The 25,053-nt window shown below is 35.2% G+C and overlaps 1 protein-coding gene across 1 annotated transcript in view; it reads right to left on the reverse strand.

Moving 5' to 3' along the window:
• Positions 1 to 4,506: 4,506 nt before the first annotated feature.
• The window catches only part of LOC103504864 (voltage-dependent L-type calcium channel subunit beta-3), a 37,966-nt gene continuing 17,419 nt past the window's right edge, over positions 4,507 to 25,053 (reverse strand). The window contains exons 8-10 of the mRNA XM_026820307.1: positions 24,187 to 24,267; positions 5,135 to 5,171; positions 4,507 to 4,955 (exon numbers count right to left, since the gene is read on the reverse strand). Of these exons, the coding sequence (XP_026676108.1) occupies positions 4,700 to 4,955; positions 5,135 to 5,171; positions 24,187 to 24,267 (374 nt within the window). The 3' untranslated portion in view covers positions 4,507 to 4,699. The remainder of the gene's footprint in view (positions 4,956 to 5,134; positions 5,172 to 24,186; positions 24,268 to 25,053) is intronic.

The raw sequence follows: 25,053 nt of genomic DNA on the forward strand, positions 1-25,053 counted from the left end.
TAAATTATTTCAACAAAACGATCTCTTACTTCATCTTTAGATGAAATTTGGTATGCTATCCCGGTACGGTCCAAGGACGCGACTGTACCAATTTGGTAAAAATCGGATAGTCACCCATCCTGATGTTAACCAAAGTCATTGTTGCTTAACCCTTATTTCGTATACACGGTAAGAGACATCGAAAACATTTGGTCATTTGGATGTGAATATTCTAATCAATGTGATTTTTCACGCCGAATCGAATGGTGCTACTTTTAGTACTGTTTGACTTACGGTTGAGAAGTTGCGGGTTCGATACTTCCCTGTGTCGACAAATTTCCCTTTTATTCGTGAACCGTTACTAAATGAGCACGTGAATAGTCTATCCCATGTGTTTTTTCACGCGGAATCGAATGGTGCTACTTTTAGCACTCTCTGACTTAGAGTTGAGAAGTTACGGGTTCGATACTCAAATGTAATAGAAAGTCGTGTGATGTTCACACCAGATTTTTTTATTTTTATTTATTATTATTTTTTGTTTATTACCTGGAAACTAAAGGATCTATACAAGATATCTAGACTGCAAAACATCTGCCTATTGGTTTCAGACAAATGGAACACCAAGGAGGTGTCCCTCACAGAGATTTACAAATGTCTGCAAATGATACTCGAAGCTGCCATGGTTGAGCCCAGAACTCAAATTGCGGGTTGCATCATGGTCGTCGACATGAAGGGACTCAATGGAAATCACATCTGGCAATTCTCCCCCGGGTTTGCCAAGTTGGTGCTGGACTGGCAACAGGTTTGTTCAAACCGCTAGGAAGGTAGGTCACTTATATCACGATCTTATGAATGATCCGTGTGAAATCTTGTTTGCATCTTGTAATATTGACATTAACTTTAATAGCATTAGTTTTTACGGTTCAAATGCATACAGGTTACTACTTCAACTTATCGTTTCTTCTTCTTCTCCTCCTTCTTTTACTTCTGACACGTGCAGAATTCTAGTTTCTAGGTACATAGATAATCTATAAACTAGAGTAGGTACCCGATAAGGTAATAATAAATAATAAATTTTATGTCCATGGTTGTGCTCCACATTTGCATAATAAGGTGTACCTAAGCTAATGAAAAACGGTCAATTCAGTGGAGTCAATTGTGTTGATCTGTTGGGTAATTAATCTGCCACTTTCCTGTATTTATTCATATCTTCTAAAGTTTCCAAAGTTCCTAATGGGTTTCCTTTTCGGCTTCATAGATTTTTTTCATTATTTCTATATAATGTGAACAAACATTGTAGGTATTATTTCATGTTTTTAGCAAGTGTCCCAGTCTAGATTCATAAGATAAGTACCAAGTCCCACTAATGCTTGGATTCCTGGAAAACTACTCTAGCTGTCAAAAAACACATACAAAACCTCCTATCCTTATGACAAAATAATTTACCCCTTGTCATGAAAACCCAGAATTGGTAAAGGTTGACCAAGTAGGTACGATTAACTGTACCTTTTAGGTACCTCCAACTAAAATGAAGCAATTGATAAAGTACGTAACATTATAGGATTTTGTGTTTTTAGACAATAATTATAACTTATAACATATTTCTGAAACCACTCAAACCGATGTGTGCAACAATATTTGCACACCGTGTAGACTTTTATGCAGGTGTTAATTCAGAATCTTCAAATAGGTAATATTAATTCAGAATCTTCGGATAATATTAATTCAGAATAGTTGGATAGAATAGACAACTAAAATGAAGCAATTGATAAAGTACGTAACATTATAGGATTTTGTGTTTTTAGACAGTAATTATAACTTATAACATATTTCTGAAACCACTCAAACCGAGGTGTGCAACAATATTTGCACACCATGTAGACTTTTATGCAGGTGTTGATTCAGAATCTTCAAATAGGTAATATTAATTCAGAATCTTCGGATAATATTAATTCAGAATAGTTGGATAGAATAGTGCGCAGTAGGTATATGATATATTCACTTTCATAGGTTACACAGACTACTCACATAATTTTGTTCTATCCTAAAATTCAAAAATCAGTTACATCTATGAACTATAAAGTAGTGATTTGTGGACTAAATATTAGAAATAATATAGGTAGTTGGAGACACTAAATACCTAATATCATAATGTCTACTTTTTGTAGCTTTGTTACATTATGATATAAAAAACAAAAACACATAAATACCATGGAAGTTTTGAATGGTCAATTTACATTATTACGTATGACCGTACCTATTGAGGTAAGTGAACCCGACTTGGAAGAAAGTGTTCTCTGTATGTTTTAGTTTTGAATGGTCAATTTACATTATTACGTATGACCGTACCTATTGAGGTAAGTGAACCCGACTTGGAAGAAAGTGTTCTCTGTATGAAACTTCCCAAAACAAACGTAACATGGCAGTTTTCACATACCTACATTATTATCTACATATTATATTAAAAAATATAAATAATTTAATAAGAAAGTAGAGAAGTTTGCATTACCTAGAAAGACTCAACAACAATCAATAACAAAATTTAAGATTCACAGCTCCTAAGTTAAATTTACATACAAAGGGGCTGTGTTGGGGCCACCTTAACTTTATAATAAAATTACTAGATATTCCTTTTTTGTAGAACTTCGGTTGTAATGCTTTTGAAATCTCTTCTTTTGTCGCGCTTGTGTGGCTGGTGATTTCCTATGGCAACTATCCTTTGAAAAATGTTTAATTACCTACAACATACTCGTATAATTCTTTGACCGAACGAAGTGAAGATCTACGTTTTAACTCGACCATTTTGCATTTGGTTTAGATGTTTATTTGTGTGTGTGTTTATTTGTTCCGCCATAATTCGCGATTGCCTGGTCCGATTTTGATGAACTTTGAAATTTTGAGTTCCTTGAATCAAGACACGTCGATCCTTGAAATTTGGTGTCCCAGGTCCAATTTTGGTCCAACTTTTGAACATTGTACACTTTTCTGTTCTATCTACAAAAATAACCCCAATTCTTGGTAAATCTATCGTTTAAAAAAAAAAAAGGTTCAAAATCAACCCTTCTTCGATTTGATTCTTCAGAGTGATTTACAGGTTTATAGGTATTCTAAAAAAAAAAAGAACTGTGTCACCTCTTAGATACTTTTACTTTTATTTCTGTTTTGATGTACACATGTGTATTACGTAGGGTCACCCATTTAGGCAAAGTCTCAGCTTAGGCAAAAGAATCTGAGTGAGGTCTACAGTTCACAGAACCACTAGTATTATACCTATTGACTGGAAAGTGACGTTCAAAGAAATTTTCTATTTCGAAAGAGCTAGACACCTGTCATGATTATTTTAGTTCTATACTTCATTTCAACAAAAACTCATTTTAATTTTACTTTTACTTCATTTCAAATATTTAATTCGCCCTGTATTTAATCTGGTAATCAACACGAAAAATATGGATTTTCTATCTTTAAGAATAATTGTACACAAAATTGTAAAAAAGAAATTTAAAGCCAAAAGCAAAAGAACTTTGTAAAGTAGCAATTTTTTCACTGATCTGAAATCAGTCACCTCTTTTTAAATGAAAATTTTAATTAATAATAATATTAGATATTATATTACACATTAATTACAAGAATTCAATTAACTAAATAAAAAAATACCAATGCTGGGGAAAAGAGAACCAGATAATCAATTCTTTTTGCGATTTTTGTTGTAAAATTAATTAAAAAGTTGATAGGTATAAATGGATATTTACATATAAGTAATGTATGGAGAAACGAAACGAACTTTCGAAACTTATTTTGTGTCTATCAGGTCCAAATACCTAGAACTCAGAGAGGCTAAAAACTCCAAAATATAGCAAAGGTAATAGGTTATAATAATTTAATATGAAAATAATAGGTATTGAAACATGGGTTTAAGGATCAAAATAAACATGTTTTAACAAAAATGAAAATTAAATAAGTTCCATAAGAAATGGAATTTAATCATACCTACATATTTTGGGGTGGGCATTAAAAACTTATAAAAATAATAATAAATTAAATTGATGTTATGCACGTCGTTTCCCTAGAAATGAAGTTAGATGCCCAATTACAACAATAATAATACAGGTAGGTAGGTGAATATTTATCATCCATGTAAAACCCAACTTATTTTATTTCATAGGCATAGTATTAAATTACCCATACCCATACATACCTACCATTGAAATCCATGTCATCCAGGATTTCATTCATGCCATCCTTTCAAATGTATTGGATTATATGAATGCCGGAAAACTATTTAGATATGCGATGTGGCATACATTTCTCTACCCGGTCTAAGCTCTCGAGACTAAAAAGACTCTTCCCTATTTTTCACTTTCTATTTTTTTATTAAATTTATTTTGTTATTGTTACTATTAAACAGTTTTTAGCTTCTTTATCGAAGTATTCTACTTCGTTAGAGGAGGCAAAAAGTACATTTTCCAACACATTATTTATTGTAATTGGTCATTGGACCAACTTAAAGGAGGAAAAAAGTCACAAAAATATATTAAATTTATTTTGTTATTGTTACTATTAGACAGTTTTTAGCTTCTTTAGAATAGAGGAGGCAAAAAGTACATTTTCCAACACATTATTTATTGTAATTGGTCATTGGACCAACTTAAAGGAGGAAAAAAGTCACAAAAAGTTAAAGGTTAAAAGAGGGCGGGAGGAAGCGACGTGCTTAGAACTGATGTTATTGCACCGTGTGCACATTTCTTCTCGAGGAGTTATACTCGTCTCTAGTTTGGTACTCGTCGGGGTGCTCCCTCCGCTGGTGACGTTCAGGGAGTGTCGTGCGATGGCTTGAGGGCCCGTACAGATATTGGGAGGAGGAAGAGGAAGGCATATAGGGGTCGTGCTGCATTGGGGGAGGGGCCCCACTGGCGCCGCCTCGGTACATGTTGAAACTGTCGTCGAAATCTGTCGAGCGATCTCGCTCCATGCGTGACCTGCATGACGTTCAGGGAGCGTCGTGCGATGGCTTGAGGGCCCGTACAAATATTGGGAGGAGGAAGAGGAAGGCATATAGGGGTCGTGCTGCATAGGGGGAGGGGCCCCACTGGCGCCGCCTCGGTACATGTTGAAACTGTCGTCGAAATCTGTCGAGCGATCTCGCTCCATGCGTGACCTGCCACGCGGGTGCATACCGCCCTGATGATTCATACCTGCAAAAGTGGGGAAAGGTCTAGAAAAATTCCATGAGTGCCATGAAGATCCATTTAAGTGTCATCAATTCACAACTGAGGACTGGGGGCCATGTAATAAATCAGGAGGGGGGGGGGTTAGGTATAAATAATTAAGAGAGTGACAGGAGAAAGGAAGTGCAAACTGTAGATATTTCTCTAATCTTGTTTGTGAGAAGCCACTCTATAAGCGATTGTTTAACAGGTTAACTTGACCCATCACGGATAAATGATAAGTGATAAGTAAACGTTTAATATGTTGGATTATGGGTATCGGAAATTGAGAAATCAGCTGACTAGGTACTCTAAGAGTCTAGGCTAAGGGTAGGGGTCAATCTACAATGTTCTCCAAGGTAAGTAGGTACAAATTATTACTTTAATCAGTTATTTTAAGCTAGAGAAAAATCAACTACTAAATAAACCTTTCATTCGTTTAATCAAGTAGGTATCCCTAGGGGGTTTAATCAAAATCTGGTTATAGGTATCTGCAATAGTAAAGACGAAAGTTAATTGAGGGGAAGTAAGAAAAAAATAATCTCAACATCCAACATGATAATCAATGTGGAGATCATCTTTTGAATCAAACTTGATAAGTCCGCAGCGTTACGGCCTTCCACCAAAAGATTCCCCCGTATTTTTTACCTCTGTACAAGAAGGCACAGGAACCAGAATACATAAAAAAAAAAGTAGCCATGCAAGCGAAAGCACATCTGTTAGATTTGTTATTGGTTATTGCTCTGCTCAGATATCATAGTTAGTTACCTATGTTTATTCAACAGACTACTAAATAAACCTTTCATTCGTTTAATCAAGTAGGTATCCCTAGGGGGTTTAATCAAAATCTGGTTACATCTGCAATAGTAAAGACGAAAGTCAATTGAGGGGAAGTAAGAAAAAAATAATCTCAACATCCAACATGATAATCAATGTGGAGATCATCTTTTGAATCAAACTTAATAAGTCCGCAGCGTTACGGCCTTACACCAAAATATTCCCCCGTATTTTTTACCTCTGTACAAGAAGGCACAGGAACCAGAATACATAAAAAAAAGCAACCATGCAAGCGAAAGCACATCTGTTAGATTTGTTATTGGTTATTGCTCTGCTCAGACATCACAGTTAGTTACCTATGTTCGTTCAACGAATGTACCTACACATGCCAGTTAACATAAAGCAATATTTTGCATTGATAATGTATAATTTTAATTTGTTAAATCAAGGGATAATATACCTACAAGAAGGCACAGGAACCAGAATACATAAAAAAAAAGCAACCATGCAAGCGAAAGCACATCTGTTAGATTTGTTATTGGTTATTGCTCTGCTCAGATATCATAGTTAGTTACCTATGTTTATTCAAGGAATGTACCTACACATGCCAGTTAACATAAAGCAATATTTTGCATGGATAATGTATAATTTTAATTTGTTAAATCAAGGGATAATATACATTATATACGTATGTATAGGTGAAGTAGATAGGTGCTAAATATGTGAGAGGAATTAGAGTTTACAATATGAAGATTAGAAATTAGAGTTTGCAATATGACGATGATGCGTGAATTAGAGTTTAAATTTACAATATGAAGATAATGGAGTTAGGAAGTTGGAGTTAGAATACCAGAGAGGAACTTGGAGGTTACCATTGTTGTTTAAGGAATGTCTTAACACACTTGACGGGAAAAAAAGCTTTTTGGACAGAGGAATTAGAGTTTACAATAATATGAAGATTAGAAATTAGAGTTTGCAATATGACGATGATGCGTGAATTAGAGTTTAAATTTACAATATGAAGATAATGGAGTTAGGACTGTTAAATTAGTCAGGAAATCAAAGAAGGACAGGTTTTCTCCTCCATATTGGTCAAAAAAAATATCTAGTTCCACTTAATATCCGGGAACCAATGATGATATAAAAGAAATATCTTCCGAATTCCTTCCGTTTTATCAGTTGACAAAGTTATGTCCTTTTCTTTCTCACCTGTAAAGTCCACTTTATCTATATGTATATCTAGGAGCCAGAGATTATTTGGAATAAAACTCTTGCAAATTCCTTCCGTTCTTTGATAAAATCTCACCTGTAAAGTACTAGCAAGCTCATAGACGCGCTCAATCTCAGTCTGCACCTCCGTTAGAACCGAAGATCTCGAATTGGAGCGCTCCATGATAGCTCGCTTGGAAGGGTTACTCATGAGAGAACGTTTGGCCAGGGAGATGTCCGCAGTAACCCTCGTGATGATGATCCTGATGAAACAAACAAGAGCAAAATAGAATAGAATATATCTTGTTTATCCTGTCAGAATGAGACTGAAAAGTCCCTTTACCTCAGCAGTCTACAAAAGGTCTCGTTTATTTTATGGGTTTAATAACATAGTATGTATAACAAATGTTTAGAACAGTAGACCTTGCTTAGTTAAAAAAAGAAAAAAAAAAATCTGGTGTGAACATCACACAACTTTCCTTATCCTATTGAATGGTGCTTATTTGGGTGTTCTGTTGTAACATTTACAATATCCAAAGAATTTGTGATTTTGCAGAGTGAGGAAAATAACCAAGATTGTGGTTTTGAGTATCGTGTATATGTTTGCAATGTTGTCTACTAAACTACTTTGAGTGATTCCTTTTGCTAGCCCATGATCATATTAACCAACAACCAATTAACTTATATCAACACAAATTGGTTGTTGGTTAATATGATCATGGGCTAGCAAAAGGAATCACTCAAAGTAGTTTAGTAGACACCATTGCAAACATACACGATACTCAAAACCACAATCTTGGTTATTTTCCTCACTCTGCAAAATCACAAATTCTTTGAATGTACTCACTTATTCTTTCAGGAAGGCAAATGACAAACCCTGATTTCCATTAGTTAAGAACTTATTAATCACAGAAAACCTTTCTTCCTTTTATGTTTTAGATCGAAAAATCTCACAAAGGTTATCGCAAAAAATGTTCTTCAAATCCAAACAAAAGTCGAATCCCAATTCTGATTAATTATTGAAAAACTCCCAAGTAGGTAGAGCTTAATGATTTCAAAAACAATAGTTCAAGACTCGGTGTTATTTTTTGGATGCCACAAAATATTTCAAAGCCTGTTCTGACATAAACATTCCGAGGCCACACACACACATACACAGATTAAGTCGAACTTTTAATCTTCAATAAACAGTCTGGAAAAAAATAATAACAACCAATCAGATTGCTTAATCCAAGATTAAAAGTTAATCATAGTTTAATCTCTGAGAATGGCCCCGGACATCAGTTCACAAAAGAGCACCTATCTACTTCACCTATACATACGTATATAATGTATATTATCCCTTGATTTAACAAATTAAAATTATACATTATCAATGCAAAATATTGCTTTATGTTAACTGGCATGTGTAGGTACATTTGTTGAATAAACATAGGTAACTAACTATGATATCTGAGCAGAGCAATAACCAATAACAAATCTAACAGATGTGCTTTCGCTTGCATGGCTTAATATATCTTGTTTATCCTGTCAGAATGAGACTGAAAAGTCCCTTTACCTCAGCAGTCTACACAAGGTCTCGTTTATTACCTTTCTTCCTTTTATGTTTTAGATCGAAAAATCTCACAAAGGTTATCGCAAAAAATGTTCTTCAAATCCAAACAAAAGTCGAATCCCAATTCTGATTAATTATTGAAAAACTCCCAAGTAGGTAGAGCTTAATGATTTCAAAAACAATAGTTCAAGACTCGGTGTTATTTTTTGGATGCCACAAAATATTTCAAAGCCTGCACTTTACTTTTATTCAAGATTATTGTTGTTATTATTATTTAAAAACAAAATGTTACTGGACTTATTTAACATTCTGAGATCTCTGGTAGTTATGGGATTGAATTGTTAACTTTCACATTAGTGTAGTTATTATTGTTATGGCTAATGGAGATCAAAAAGTCGTTCCTCCACGGATCACACCCTTCATAGCTTCAACTGGAAAGCGAAATAAACAATCAAGTCAATCAAAATAGAATGATGAAACAAAAAGAGAAAATAATAAATATAAAATAAGAAAGAAGTCTTCGTTACCGATCTTTGTTTACATATTTCCTTGATCCCAATTGGCGTATCCAGCGATGTTGGGAAAAACAACCAGTTCTGCATCAAGCAAAGTAATTTTTAAAAAATAAACAACTGTCGGCAACGGCAACCTCATTAAAATACATAAATAATAGAAATAAAAACAAATAATAATAATATTTGCAGTTATAGATAAATAATTAATTAATATCCCTGTATCGTATACCCCATATAATAACACGACATTATACGTCATCTGTGTTCATATTTGTATACCTATCTATACTGTAATTAAATAATTTATGAACATAACTAAGAACTTACTAAAGGTCTAAAAAAAAATACCACAATATATCTATAATAGAAATAATAGGAAAAATGACCTAGAACACATGCGAGAAGAAAGAAAACTTAGAAGAGCTAATATATCATCTACAAAAGATTAATACTGAGGAAATACAAAAGTGACTAAATGGGAGGAGCGGCTAAAAGCAGAGCGGACAGAGGAAATGCAGCCAAATCTAAACATTACTGGTTGATGCAAGAAGAGAATTCATACAATTCACAACTACCTACCTATCTACACTACGTTACAATAGCCTGGGGCTGCGTTCCTGATTGAAACTTTACTTTACACTTCACATATCGCAATATTCTCTAAAGATGAATTTAATAATAATGAGATGCTGTGAAATGCAAAGGGTGAAGTTTTCTAGGGAACGCTGGCCTGAACCCAACAATTACTCATATAGAATAGAATATAATATATCTTGTTTATCCTGTCAGAATGAGACTGAAAAGTCCCTTTACCTCAGCAGTCTACACAAGGTCTCGTTTATTTTATGGGTTTAATAACATAGTATGTATAACAAAAGTTTAGAACAGTAGACCTTGCTTAGTTAAAAAAAGAAAAAAAAAAATAGTGAGACGTTCTGATAGGATTGTGAGGATGTCCAACTGGTCGATATTCATTCCTCCTCCAATATGTGTGAACAAAACATACAGCCCGCAACCTGAAGTGCCTAGAATTTATATATTTGGTTTTCTTCACTAAGTACATTAGGTTGAAATTGCTTGCCGAAGTCCAGCAGAAGAATATACCGAGTTCTAACCTTAGATAACAAACAACCTTTGGAGACGTTCTGATAGCATTATGAGGATGTCCAACTGGTCGATATTCATTCCTCCTCCAATATGTGTGAACAAAACTTACAGCCCGCAACCTGAAGTGCCTAGAATTTATACATTTGGTTTTGTTCACTAAGTACATTAGGTTGAAATTGCTTGCCGAAGTCCAGCAGAAGAATATACCGAGTTCTAACCTTAGATAACAAACAACCTTTGAGACGTTCTGATAGGATTATGAGGATGTCCAACTGGTCGATATTCATTCCTCCTCCAATATGGGTGAACAAAACTTCAGCCCGCAACCTGAAGTGCCTAGAATTTATACATTTGGTTTTCTTCACTAAGTACATTAGGTTGAAATTGCTTGTCGAAGTCCAGCAGAAGAATATACCGAGTTCTAACCTTAGATAACAAACAACCTTTGATAACATCTCACAAACTCTAGAATCTAGCTGATAGAGTGATACGTCACGGAACTTGACATGTGTAGTTTCTTCAAAGTTACTGAAATCTACCAACCTTCCTTCGAAACGATGTTTGAGGAAATCGAAGAGAGCCTTCTGCATCATGTCCGTGACCTCATAGCCTTTGAGTGAGGGCCCCACCAGAACCACAGGTCTCATAGAGGGCACCACATCGTACGGCGTGGTCGTCTCTTGCTTCTTGAAGAAGATTTTCTTCTTCTCCTTGGTAGTCGGGGTGGTGAGGGTGTTCTTGCCCGCCCTGCTGTTCCCGATTGACTCATTGTCGTCCGCTGAAAAAGGCAGTATGTTGAAAGATTAAATCATTTCTTCAGATAAAACATTTCTTTAGATAGCAATTCTCTAACTTTCTAGATTTAGTTAGACGAAGTAAAAGTACATGAAATAAAAGGCTGCCCATTACGCAAGGTGTGTTTCCCTTTTGAACTGATGTATGGGAAATTCGTTGACTCCATATTTCTTTAGATAAAACATTTCTTTAGATAGCTATTCTCTAACTTTCTAGATTCTTTAGTTAGAGGAAGTAAAAGTACATGAAATAAAAGGCTGCCCATTACGCAAGGTGTGTTTCCCTTTTGAACTGATGTATGGGAAATTCGTTGACTCCAGGGATGACTACCCTAATAGGTAGGAGGTATACAATATTCACATCTATTATTTTCAATTTTAATAATCATATTAACATAAATAAATTTAAGAACATTTCTTGGCATATTGTGTTCTGACGACCTACGTGGAAAATTATCCAGATAGAAGTGAATTAAGTTTCGCAGAGGTTGGCAAGGAGAAGTTGTGAGGAAACAGGAGTTCCATTAAGGCCCCGGGTCAGTTTCATGTTGAAATTAATGTAGACGTTTGTACAATCTCGGATACTGTTCGGACATAGAATGAACATGGTCCAAAATCAATTTCAACATGAGACTTTAGTCTGAGTGATTAGGATTGTCACAGACAAGGATATATTAGGATCAAAGGATAATACACACATCATACACAGGAATAAGATGGGACATTGTCAAATGCTCACTCTTCTAAAGCCCAATTTCAACATGAGACTTTAGTCTGAGTGATTAGGATTGTCACAGACAACGATATATTAGGATCAAAGGATAATACACACATCATACACAGGAATAAGATGGGACATTGTCAAATGCTCACTCTTCTAAAGCTAATAATCAATACTACTCATCTAGTTCAACTAGTAGATGGGTCAGAATGACATGCTCACAGTGTCTCCATAGTATTGGTGGGAAATGGGAATCTAATGATATCATACGGTCCCAAATTCAACTCCTATTGAACGTTGTACTAAAATAGTATCATTGTCATGAGAGCTTTCAGTGCAACTTCAATAGAATGACGTGACGTTTAGTTCTGATTATGACCATTTTATAATGAGGTGTATTTTTCTTTCGGGAAACTGACCACTGCTTTATGCAGTTTCTATTGGAGCAGTAGTCAATTTTCGAGTGGTCAGTTTCCCGAAAGGAAAATGCACCTAGACATGCAAGGTTACAGGGATTATTGACCTCTTTCTCTCTCTCTCTCTTTGTCGTGGGGGTACAATAATAATTTTATACAATATCACCTATTACTCACAGAGAGCATAAGAGCACAAATTGAGCATAAGTCGCATAACTTTGGAGCTGTGAGTAAGGTGGCATTCCTTATCTCTTACTATTCGTAATAACAGTACCTAACCCTTTTGGTAGGTACAATCTATGACCCGTTGAGTGTAACCACTACAGTTCATTGGCACAAAAGAGTTAACCACATATTCAGAATATGTATTTTTCCTTTGTAACCTACAATAATGTTATGCATGGGGGCTTATTTAGTTGAGAATAAAACTGATGAGTAGATGAGTCCAATATTCTCAAATTCGTGAATAGAAAAGAAACAAAATACAGAAGGAGTGTAGTTGAAAATAGCTTTTGCCTATAAGCACCCGTTACAAAAGAGTTAACCACATATTATTCAGAATATGTATTTTTCCTTTGTAACCTACAATAATGTTATGCATGGGGGCTTATTGAGTTGAGAATAAGACTGATGAGTAGATAAGTCCAATATTCTCAAATTCGTGAATAGAAAAGAAACAAAATACAGAAGGAGTGTAGTTGAAAATAGCTTTTGCCTATAAGCACCCGTGACTAAAAATCTAGACTATTAAAAAATTGATGTCTACACACAGTAATACTGAGGGGGAAAGGGGGTATAATGGGTGGAAAGGGATAAAATGTAACCCAATATTCACTATACCAACTAGCCATCGTCCATCGTGAAATAGGTCACACAACACACACATGTCACCAGCTTTTCGTAGCAGGTAGGTAACTTTGGGCTGGAATTCATGGCGTGAAAATGTCCAATGCATTTGCACTTTTGGACACGGAGCAATAAATTACTCGCTGAGCGTGTCAAATGCTGTTTACATGTCAAGCAATGTCTCGTTGCCTTTTGGAATCCCACTCGACAAAGTAGGTTACATCGGATTGTGAATTTCAGGATGTGTGGATGGGTTGAAAGCAATATAGTTTCACTTTAGGGATGTAAATGAGTTGCAAATATATCGATAAATCGATATATCGATATATCGGCCCCTCAAATATATCGATATCGATATATCGGGGGAAATATATCGATATATCGCCGATATATCGATATATTTAACAATTTTTCTTCTTTTGGGGTTACAAGATATTTACACTGCGTTTTACGATAATAAGGCTACTTTTAGACCCTAGAGTTGCTTGAAATACCCAAATTATTTCTAGGGTAATAAGAACTAAATTTCATATCAGTACAAAATGGAAAGTAAATACACAGACAAAATAATCGACTATAATGTATCTTACCAAAACATGAATGGAATAGTTTGAAACATTACACTTTAGCTAAAAGAAAAAAGTACAGAGCATTGAGTTACTTCGAATCCCCCATGTTTCACCAAATTTTCCCGTCTACAATAAAAGAGTTTATAAAAGTAAATAATTAAAGAGGTAGAAAATAAAGCAAAAGGTAAACAGCTGAGAAAAGTAATAGTAAAAGCATGCATGCAGGGTGCTTCAAATTGATAATGAGATTAATAAGTTACAAACATGAAGATCATCGACGTAAGTAAAAGATTTTTTGCGTGGATTTGGAATTTTGACTATAAATTGATCATTATAATTATAAGGTATAACATATTGATTGCATTTACAAGTCGGCAGAAATAAAATAGGGGTATGAAATTATTAAGTTTTTTCCCGATTGTGGCAGTCGTGACAAAAAGGAAGATAAGTTAACTAGATACTTTCGTGGATTTGGAATTTTGACTATAAATTGATCATTATAATTATTAGGTATATCATATTCATTGCATTTACAAGTCGGAAGAAATAAAATAGGTATGAAATTATTGTTTTTTTTCCCAATTGTGGCAGTCGTGACAAAAAGGAAGATAAGTTAACTAGATACTTTGAAAGCACCCTGTAGTGAATGAAGAAATAGAGCACACCGCATCTATTTCCCTCTCTATCTTTTCCCCTTCTCGTCTGTTCGTAACCAAAGAAAACTTCCTTTTCCACTGTTATTATTTTATCATGTTTCCACCTTCCTGCTTATTGAATAATATTTCAATTAATTCATTTCGCATGTGCTTTATCCGCTTTCTTCTCTCTCTCTCTTTCTCTCTCTCTCTCTTTGTCGTGGGGGTACAATAATAATTTTATACAATATCACCTATTACTCACAGAGAGCATAAGAGCACAAATTGAGCATAAGTCGCATAACTTTGGAGCTGTGAGTAGGGTGGCATTCCGTATCTCTTACTACTCGTAATAACAGTACCTAACCCTTTTGGTAGGTACAATCTATGACCCGTTGAGTGTAACCACTACAGTTCATTGGGTTATACCAACTATTCTCTGCTCTATCTCTTTCTTTGTCGTGGGGGTACGGTACAATAATAATTTTATACAATATCACCTATTACTCACAGAGAGCATAAGAGCACAAATTGAGCACAAGTCGCATAACTTTGGAGCTGTGAGTAGGGTGGCATTCCGTATCTCTTACTATTCGTAATAACAGTACCTAACCCTTTTGGTAGGTACAATCTATGACCCGTTGAGTGTAACCACTACAGTTCATTGGGTTATAGGTTATACCAACTAGCCATCGTCCATCGTGAAATAGGTCACACAACACACACATGTCACCAGCTTTTCGTAGCAGATAGGTAACTTTGGGCTGGAATTCATGGCGTGAAAATGTCCAATGCATTTGCACTTTTGGACACGGAGCAATAAATTACTCGCTGAGCGCTCCTGCAAATGAGAGAGAATAGAAGAGATATAAGATCATCTTGTTGAAGATAGTATTAACCTAAACCTTACAGAAGAAATTAAATAGACACATATTTATAATCTTAGCCTTACAGGAGATGGAAAAATGTGCATAACCTTACTAGACAAAAAATGAATAGCTCATCCCTAAAAGGAATTTAGCTAAAAGGAATTTAGCTAAAAAGGGCTTTTCTATCAACTTCTCTGGGTGTAATTTGTTCCATTTGTCTTCTTTTTCTTGATGTTAGTTGTTGTCCACCAATCTTTACATGTCAACCAATGTCTCGTTGCCTTTTGGCATCCCACTCGACAAAGTAGGTTACATCGGATTGTGAATTTCAGGATGTGTGGATGGGTTGAAAGCAATATAGTTTCACTTCCGAGCTCACCAGCAGCGGAAATGTTGCGATGACCTTTTGGTGAAAAGTAGTTTGAAAATTTCCACTACACCATAAACATTCCATACGTGAGAGATTTCCGACTAATGTTGGTCTTGTTGAGTTCCTGAATATAGTTATCAATCTATATTTCATATGGAGCTTTTATCTCCGGAAATATTAGAGAGATTTCGTTGACAATTGAAGAGACATTCTCTGTAGCAGTCTTTGGATATTTGAGCCTCATGTAGGTACTACGAGTCGAATGAATTTTCAAATTATTCCCAACAATGTTTCATTACGTATTGTGAGCAAAAAACCGAGTGTCTACATTTTTCACAAAGCTCTTTTATTTGATTATGTTGCTTCATTCATAATTCACCGAAAATTCTATTGTATTCCTGCCTAGTCTTTTTAGAAAGGCTTGACTAATGAGAGTTATTCGTCCCTCACCTTGCAATCCGCTAATCCAAATTGCCCGCTCCTCACCTTGCTACTCATTAGTAATTTTGTTTCTCCTGATTGTAAACCCTTTCATCTCGGAATGATATGAAATGTAGCATCCAATTATCATCAAGGGAATGGAAAAAAGTACACGAGGCAGATGAGAAAAACTCGAATTCCAACAAGGATGTTGGAAGCTGTGTGGTGCCTTTCATAATTATGTTATGGACCTCAGTATATTCGCCTTGTTTCGTTTCACTGTAGAGGAAGATCATTTCTGCCCATCTATTTCAATGGTAATAAATTAATAACACATTATTTAACACCTTCGCTGGCACGTGTATTCCTGGCGATACACTATCTAATACTGTTGGCTGCCGCGTGTATCTCTAGCAATACACCATGATTTCACAGTTCTCTGTCTATTGTATCTTTAGGGATACATTCAGCATAAATATGTAGGTAGTAATAAATAATGAGACTTAATAAATTACGGGACTTTTGTAATTTAGGTTTGAAAATGGGTTTACCTGATGAGTGAAGAGTATGTGAAGTCATCTGTTTTTTTGTACCCCAGGTGAAATGGGATGACTTCGGTAGTCTCATTGTGACGAAATATTATTGTTGTTCACTGGACTACACCTAATCGTGGATTTATTACATGACTATATTACGATCTTTCAGAAATTTAGATAAATCATGATGTTGGATATCAAGCGGTTTTGGACCAAATTTGTAGTGTCTAGTGAATTATAGAAAAAACACTCAAGTGTCTCTGGATTGTCCCAGCCTAGGTACCATTCTAGTTTATTGCCACCACTTTTTTATTAAAATTCTTTTTTTCATTATTTGCAGTTAAATCAAATCATTTTCATTATTTGCAGTTAAATCAAATCATTTTCCATTTTTAAGATTGTTAAAAATAAGAACATCATTCATTTATCGGTTGATCTAATGCACATCATCATTATTTATGTAGGTAGGTAGTAATAAATAATGAGACTTAATAAATTACGGGACTTTTGTAATTTAGGTTTGAAAATGGGTTTACCTGATGAGTGAAGAGTTTGTTATAACCGTTCGCATGCTGACCGTACCCCATCATATTTCGACATGCTCCACCATGCTACACAAATAGCCACCTCAGCCATGAAGGACGTTGGACCATTCAGCACACGTCCTCAACATTCTGACTAATGGCCAACGGGCCCAACGTGTGCGCGAGCCAACAAAACAGGAGAACACAGAACATGTATGCTATCTGAACATAGTCATTGTTTATTTGGTTTTCTTAAATCTCAAATAACGGTTTTTTGAGACCAGGCTAGTTAGCTTGGTTAGTAGCGCGTCTACCTTTGTAAGCACTGGGACGCGGGTTCGATTCTCGCCCGGAGCGGATTTTGTCCTGAACGGATAGGGTTCGTTCTCGGAGGGGCTGGTTTTCTCCCATCCTGTCTTCCTTCCTCTTCAATTTTGGTACGATAAGACATAGGGAGTTACGAGTCCCTCTATCAAACCTCATCAAAAAAAGCCCCATTTCTATCTCACTTACTCGTGCTTTCTCTAGCTGGCTCAGTGCCTGTCGCTCCTTCTCACGCCTCAGTGTCTCCTTCTCTTCGTCCAGCGACAAATCAGAAGATGGCTGCGAGAAGTTTGACTCTGCAGATCCCTGCAACAATAAGAAAATAGAGATACGTTTAGAATTTATGGAAATTGGTTGGATAGAAGACATTTGGTTGTGTGGAAGAGCTCACAGTTTGAGAATCCTGCCATCAAAGCCTAAAAAAGTATTGGCAAAAGAGATACGTTCAGTATCGGCAAAAGACACTTCCACAATCAGATGACAATACACAACAAAGAAACACGGAATCCATATGCACGGTCTAACCTACGCAATCCACGTGAAAGGCAGTCCGCTGATGCTATTGTGCTATTTTTTTTTTTTTTTTTTTTTTTTTTTTTTTTAATAAAACAGCGTTTAGTATTGGCACTTCAAAAATTAAATTGATCTCAAGGGCGAGGAAAACCTAGATCCTTGACAAATGGAGTGTGCCTAAAGGCATGTGATGTGTTCCAATCCACTCAACCCCACATTCAGATGACAATACACGACAAAGAAACAAAACTTTGGGTAGTAGGTACTACACTAGTAACAACAATCAGAAGGAAATTTTAGTTAATAGCAAGACATTGGTTAGTGTTTTTTTTTTTTTTTTTTTTTTTTTTTTTTTTTTTTTAAAAAGCAATTTATGCCTTTAATTTCACTACACGAAGCTTGATCATGACTGAAATTCAAGAAAAACTATGGTGAAGTTAGGGTTAGGGACACTATTAAATGGACAATAGTTAAAATAGTATGGGAGAAAGAAATAGAGCACCACTTACGGTCCTCACAAAAAGACTCATTGAAGTATTTAGCAACCCAACTTTTGAATTGGAGTTATAGTGAGGGAGGGTGGTATGGGAAGCCACCTGACTTAATGTGGAAGGAATAGTCATTGGGAAGTAATTTTTCATAAAATGGGATGATTGTGGAGATACAGGTAGAGATGAGTTGGGAAAAATTCAAGGACTCTGACCTAAATAGGCACTATAGGCAGTGAAGAAAGTAAGGACTCAAACCTTAATAAAGTAGACTGTGAAATGAGATGATTGTGGAGATACAGGTAGAGATGAGTTGTGAAAAATTCAAGGACTCTGACCTAAATAGGCACTATAGGCAGTGAAGAAAGTAAGGACTCAAACCTTAATAAAGTAGACTGTGAAATGAAGAGATTAGAAATATATGTAGAATGGAAGTAGGTAACGTTAAATGGATAGAAAATGAGTTGTGAGGAATGACATGTTCCTAATTCACACTACCCTAATTCACATTATTCAAGCTCTCCAATTAAAGCTACAAAATAAAGTATATTAATTAGGTATTAAAAAGGAATTAGGTATTAAAAAGAGATACGGACAAAATGTTTCACCTTTCATGCTAATTAAAAACAATATTACTTCCTATTTTATTTTAGAAATATATGTAGAATGGAAGTAGGTAACGTTAAATGGATAGAAGATGAGTTGTGAGGAATGACATGTTCCTAATTCACACTACCCGAATTCACATTATTCAAGCTCTTCAATTAAAGCTACAAAATAAAGTATATTAATTAGGTATTAAAAAGGAATGAGATACGGACAAAATGTTTCACCTTTCATGCTAATTAAAAACAATATTACTTCCTATTTTATTTTTTTCAAATGGAAGTAATAAATCTCTTTATTGATTGAAAAATCACACTGAATTGGTTTGGATCAAATCCCACTGTAAGATTTAAAAAAAAAAAAAATTGCAGTGCAAGTTTCACCTCAAAATTACAAAGTTAATATTACAAATTGTTCAAATCCAAGTTGAGAAATAACTGTCATCACTGAGTAAATCAAAGAAGCACCCAAAAGTACCAATTTTAGACCGCTTGAGTGAGAAGAGCTCCTTGAGGACACTCGAGATTTTCCTTTCTGTTTTCTTCACTTCACACACACACGTTGTACTGAAAATATTTTCTCTACTCTATCTCGTGTTACAAATTTTCTTTGTATTAAAAAAGGCAGGGTATTTTTTCAAACTACTGGCGCTGGTGTAGTGGGAAAAGCTAAAAGCATGCGCGAAATCGATTAACAAAAATAAAAGAAGATAATACGCTGTTCTTTCCCCTCGGGTGAACATAAACTGCAGCAGGCAGGTTTATAAATTTGTTTATGTTCGTCCTTAGTAGGTATTCCTCTTCCTGATTCCTGTAAATTAATTAGGATCTAACCATTCTTTTCTAGCTTTTCTCTACATGGATTTGCGAATTGAAAGAGCATATCTCAGAATAACTTCAGACTTTCCTGATTTTCTATTTCTACATCTCAGTTTAACAAAATCCCGAGTGTAGTGAGGCAATTTCCTTATCCTGCTAATATGAAAAAGTATTGTTTTCGGTCCGATTTTCATCTGCTTTAACAAATAGAGAAAACATAGAACAGTAGTTTTTGACATGTCTGGAGCGGAGATTATATTCGTTACTGATCTATTTCAGGATTGGATATTGGATGCCATCTTAATATTAGTCAACTATTTTGTGTTTAACTTTTGTGACTAACAGTCTGGCTTTCTTCAATTACTTTTAATTCTCTTCCCTTACTGCTTAATTTCTCTGTATACTTACCTCTTCTTCTACTGCTTCTTTTTTATTTGTATTCAATTGTAGATATTTATTTTGTTTGTAGAAAACAGGAGTCAGGGCTGTCTTGTCCTCGTGTCAGTGAACAATCAGTAGGATGAGACTAATGAGATCAAGTTGATGATGAACATCCTAAAGTTTATGTGTTTCAAAATGACAGACCTCCATTTTAAACCTTCATAAGAAGAAGGACTGGAAAGGTGTTAATTTGGAGCAGTGTAAAGTCATTTTTGATGTCTTTGTTAAATGAACAAAGTTAATTCTAAGTTGGAATTCGACAGTTTGTCCCACTCTAACTTTACAATAACATGTAATTGCAAGTTGGTCCGATTTTAATGAAAATTGGTACATACATGTTTTCAAGACTCAAAGGAACATTATTGATTTTCGAACTCTATTTGGCATTCGAGGATCCGGTAATGACTCTCTTCTTGAAGGAACTCTACAGTTCACTATTCACTAGCATAACTTCTCAACTCTCTGCAATTAGAACTGTCAGAAGAAATCTAAAGCCATGAGCTCTCGTTGAACTTCACACGAGGTCACGACGCGAAGCCGAGGAATAATATATGTAATTTCAAGTTGGTCCGATTTTAATGAAAATTGGTACATACATGTTTTCAAGACTCTAAGGAACTTTGCTGATTTTAGGACTCTATTTGGCATTCGAGGATCCGGTAATGACTCTCTTCTTGAAGGAACTCTACAGTTCACTATTCACTAGCATAACTTCTCAAGTCTCTGCAATTAGAACTGTCAGAAGAAATCTAGAGCCATGAGCTCTCGTTGAACTTCACACGAGGTCACGACGCGAAGCCGAGGAAAAATCGTGTTCAAAAGGCTTGCAAAGAAAATTGTGTTAAGAGTTCAAGTAAATCGTGAGCAAAGGCCTACTTTCAGTCTCTTGCTTTAATCATTAATTTTCATACACCTTGGAGCTTTTTTTCTCTCTCTACCCAAGGAAACCTTTTGAAAATGATGCATCTGCATTTTTTAACAATATGCATGGAAAGTACTGACGCAAGAAAACCTCTCCTTGTCTGGAAAAGTGTGAAGTCATCTGTTTTTTTGTACCCCAGGTGAAATGGGATGACTTCGGTAGTCTCATTGTGACGAAATATTATTGTTGTTCACTGGGTGTGAAGTCAACTGTTTTTTTGTACCCCAGGTGAAATGGGATGACTTCGGTAGTCTCATTGTGACGAAATATTATTGTTGTTCACTGGACTACTATACCTAATCGTGGATTTATTACATGACCATACCACGATCTTTCAAAAATTTAGATAAATCATGATGTTGGATATCAAGCGGTTTTGGACCAAATTTGTAGTGTCTAGTGAATTAATGCCTGTGATGGAAAAAACACTCAAGTGTCTCTGGATTGTCCCAGCCTATAGGTACCATTCTAGTTTATTGCCACCACTTTTTATTAAAATTCTTTTTTTCATTATTTGCAGTTAAATGAAATCATTTTCCATTTTTAAGATTGTTAAAAATAAGAACATCATTCATTTATCGGTTGATCTAATGCACATCATCATTATTGATCAAGACAGTCTTTAAATCGTTCAATAAGCCCAAGAGATTTTATTGCTCTGTTGTAAGTTGTAATGTAATCATAACGTTTAAAATATCAGTTGGATTTGTTCCATTGAAATACCTACTTATGTTGTTTATACAAATATTTGTTTAAACATGGTCCATGGTCCATTTAGGTACCTACATTTAATATGGAGGTAAAACCATTTGCATTACACCAGAACCAGAAAACATTGCAAATTGTTTCCCACAACTTGCCTGAACGACTTGAAACTTTAATAACACGTTGTGGCCAAATGTGTACCGCTGTGTCATGCGACAGTTGCCTCTAAATCCTATATTCTTACCTATGTAGATGTCACAAGAGTGCTACACACTCGTAGTAGAACAATGCGATTATTAAAATTTGTAAATTTGTACTCTCAAAACTCGAATTGTTTCAACACGACTAGGGCAGTTTCAACATTTGTTGTGTAATTTCAAACATTGTATTTGCATGCCTTTTTGACGTTGTTTCCCCCATTCAAAATTATTCAGCTGCAGCTTTTTTTTTTTCAAATTGAAATAAACATAATGTACTTGTGAAATGACATGTAGTTATGTAGGTGCAATTATCACGAAATTATGCATTCTCAACTTGTAGTTTTGAAAGAAGAAAGCAAAGTTACCCGTACCTCCGTACCTAATGCCTAAGAAGTACATCAAGTTTGCTTTGGAAAATTAAGTAGGTACATACTGAAATGTTCCTCGCTGCATATTAGAGGTTGGAAGTTTGCAAGTACCTAAGATCTAAATAGTACCTACTGAAAATTCCTTAAAAGAACCCTGCTTGAGCTATCTGCAATAATGACTGCGACAAATACCAACAAAATAAATATCTACAATTGAATACAAATAAAAAAGAAGCAGTAGAAGAAGAGGTAAGTATACAGAGAAATTAAGCAGTAAGGGAAGAGAATTAAAAGTAATTGAAGAAAGCCAGACTGTTAGTCACAAAAGTTAAACACAAAATAGTTGACTAATATTAAGATGGCATCCAATATCCAATCCTGAAATAGATCAGTAACGAATATAATCTCCGCTCCAGACATGTCAAAAACTACTGTTCTCTCTCTCTCTATTTGTTAAAGCAGATGAAAATCGGACTGAAAACAATACTTTTTCATAGTAGCAGGATAAGGAAATTCCCTCACTAGACTCGGGATTTTGTTAAACTGAGGTGTAGAAATAGAAAATCAGGAAAGTCTGAAGTTATTCTGAGATATGCTCTTTCAATTCGCAAATCCATGTAGAGAAAAGCTAGAAACCCTCACTAGACTCGGGATTTTGTTAAACTGAGGTGTAGAAATAGAAAATCAGGAAAGTCCGAAGTTATTCCGAGATATGCTCTTTCAATTCGCAAATCCATGTAGAGAAAAGCTAGAAAAGAATGGTTAGATCCTAATTAATTTACAGGAACCAGGAAGTATGTGAAACCCAACTTATTTTATTTCATAGGCATAGTATTAAATTACCCATACATACCTACCATTGAAATCCATGTCATCCAGGATTTCTTTCATTCATGCCATCCTTTCAAATGTATTGGATTATATGAATGCCGGAAAACTATTTAGATATGCAATGTGGCATACATTTCTCTACCCGGTCTAAGCTCTCGAGACTAAAAAGACTCTTCCCTATTTTTCACTTTCTATTTTTTTTATATTAACCATATAACAACACGACAATATACGTCATCTGTGTTCATATTTGTATACCAATCTATACTCTAAATAATTTTATGAACATAACTAAGAACTTACTAAAGGTCTAAAAAAAAATTACCACAATATAATAAAAATAATAGGAAAAATGACCTAGAACACATGCGAGAAGAAAGAAAACTTAGAAGAGCTAATATGTATATCATCTACAAAAGATTAAATACTGAGGAAATACAAAAGTGACTAAATGGGAGGAGCGGCTAAAAGCAGAGCGGACAGAGGAAATGCAGCCAAATCTAAACATTACTGGTTGATGCAAGAAGAGAATTCATACAATTCACCTATCTACACTACGTTACAATAGCCTGGGGCTGCGTTCCTGAATGGAACTTTACTTTACACTTCACATATCGCAATATTCTCCAAAGATGAATTTAATAATAATGAGATGCTGTGAAATGCAAAGGGTGAAGTTTTCTAGGGAACGCTGGCCTGAACCCAACAATTACTCATGTGAGAACATTGCTTTACATATTTTTATGCAACATTACTTTCCTATAACATATTGAAATTGTTTATCATTTTAAACTGCCTGGTAGGTATCTTTAAAATATGTCTATAAGGGTAGGCTATAATAAAGGGTATAGGTATCTTGCAATTTAAGGGTTTCAAGATTTGTAAGGTACGCTAAAGGTAAACGTATAGAACCTATATATTTACCTTTAAAGCTATCTTGCAGTTCAAACTCGTCCATGCGGGAGCCTGTGACAATACAGGGTGATTCAGTGAGATCATTCAAAACTTTGAAAAAAAAAAAAAAAAAAAAAACGAAATCGCAAAAAAATCTAATCGATATTTTTCTACGGGGAAAATAAACATTCTGACATAAACATTCCGAGGCCACACACACACATACACAGATTAAGTCGAACTTTTAATCTTCAATAAACAGTCTGGAAAAAAATAATAACAACCAATCAGATTGCTTAATCCAAGATTAAAAGTTAATCATAGTTTAATCTCTGAGAATGGCCCCGGACATCAGTTCACAAAAGAGTTAACCACATATTCAGAATATGTATTTTTCCTTTGTAACCTACAATAATGTTATGCATGGGGGCTTATTTAGTTGAGAATAAAACTGATGAGTAGATGAGTCCAATATTCTCAAATTCGTGAATAGAAAAGAAACAAAATACAGAAGGAGTGTAGTTGAAAATAGCTTTTGCCTATAAGCACCCGTGACTAAAAATCTAGACTATTAAAAAAATTGATGTCTACACACAGTAATACTGAGGGGGAAAGGGGGTATAATGGGTGGAAAGGGATAAAATGTAACCCAATATTCACTAAGACAGTGTTGTCAGATCTGGAGCTTGTCATTTATAAGGAGTAGGTATTCTTTGGGGAGGTCATAATATTATTATGACCATAAAGATCAGTCAGCGGCTGTAAAATGTGGACTGCACCAAACGTATCGAGGTAAAGCAACGTTCTGCATGGTTTCTTGTCATCCAACAAACGAAAGTCCAGGGATCTGACAACACCGCACTAAAACACTTCACAACAACAAAGGGGCACGGGGGG

Source organism: Diaphorina citri, unplaced genomic scaffold, assembly GCF_000475195.1.
Source record: "Diaphorina citri unplaced genomic scaffold, Diaci psyllid genome assembly version 1.1 scaffold136, whole genome shotgun sequence".
Classification (NCBI taxonomy): Eukaryota; Metazoa; Arthropoda; class Insecta; order Hemiptera; family Psyllidae; genus Diaphorina; species Diaphorina citri.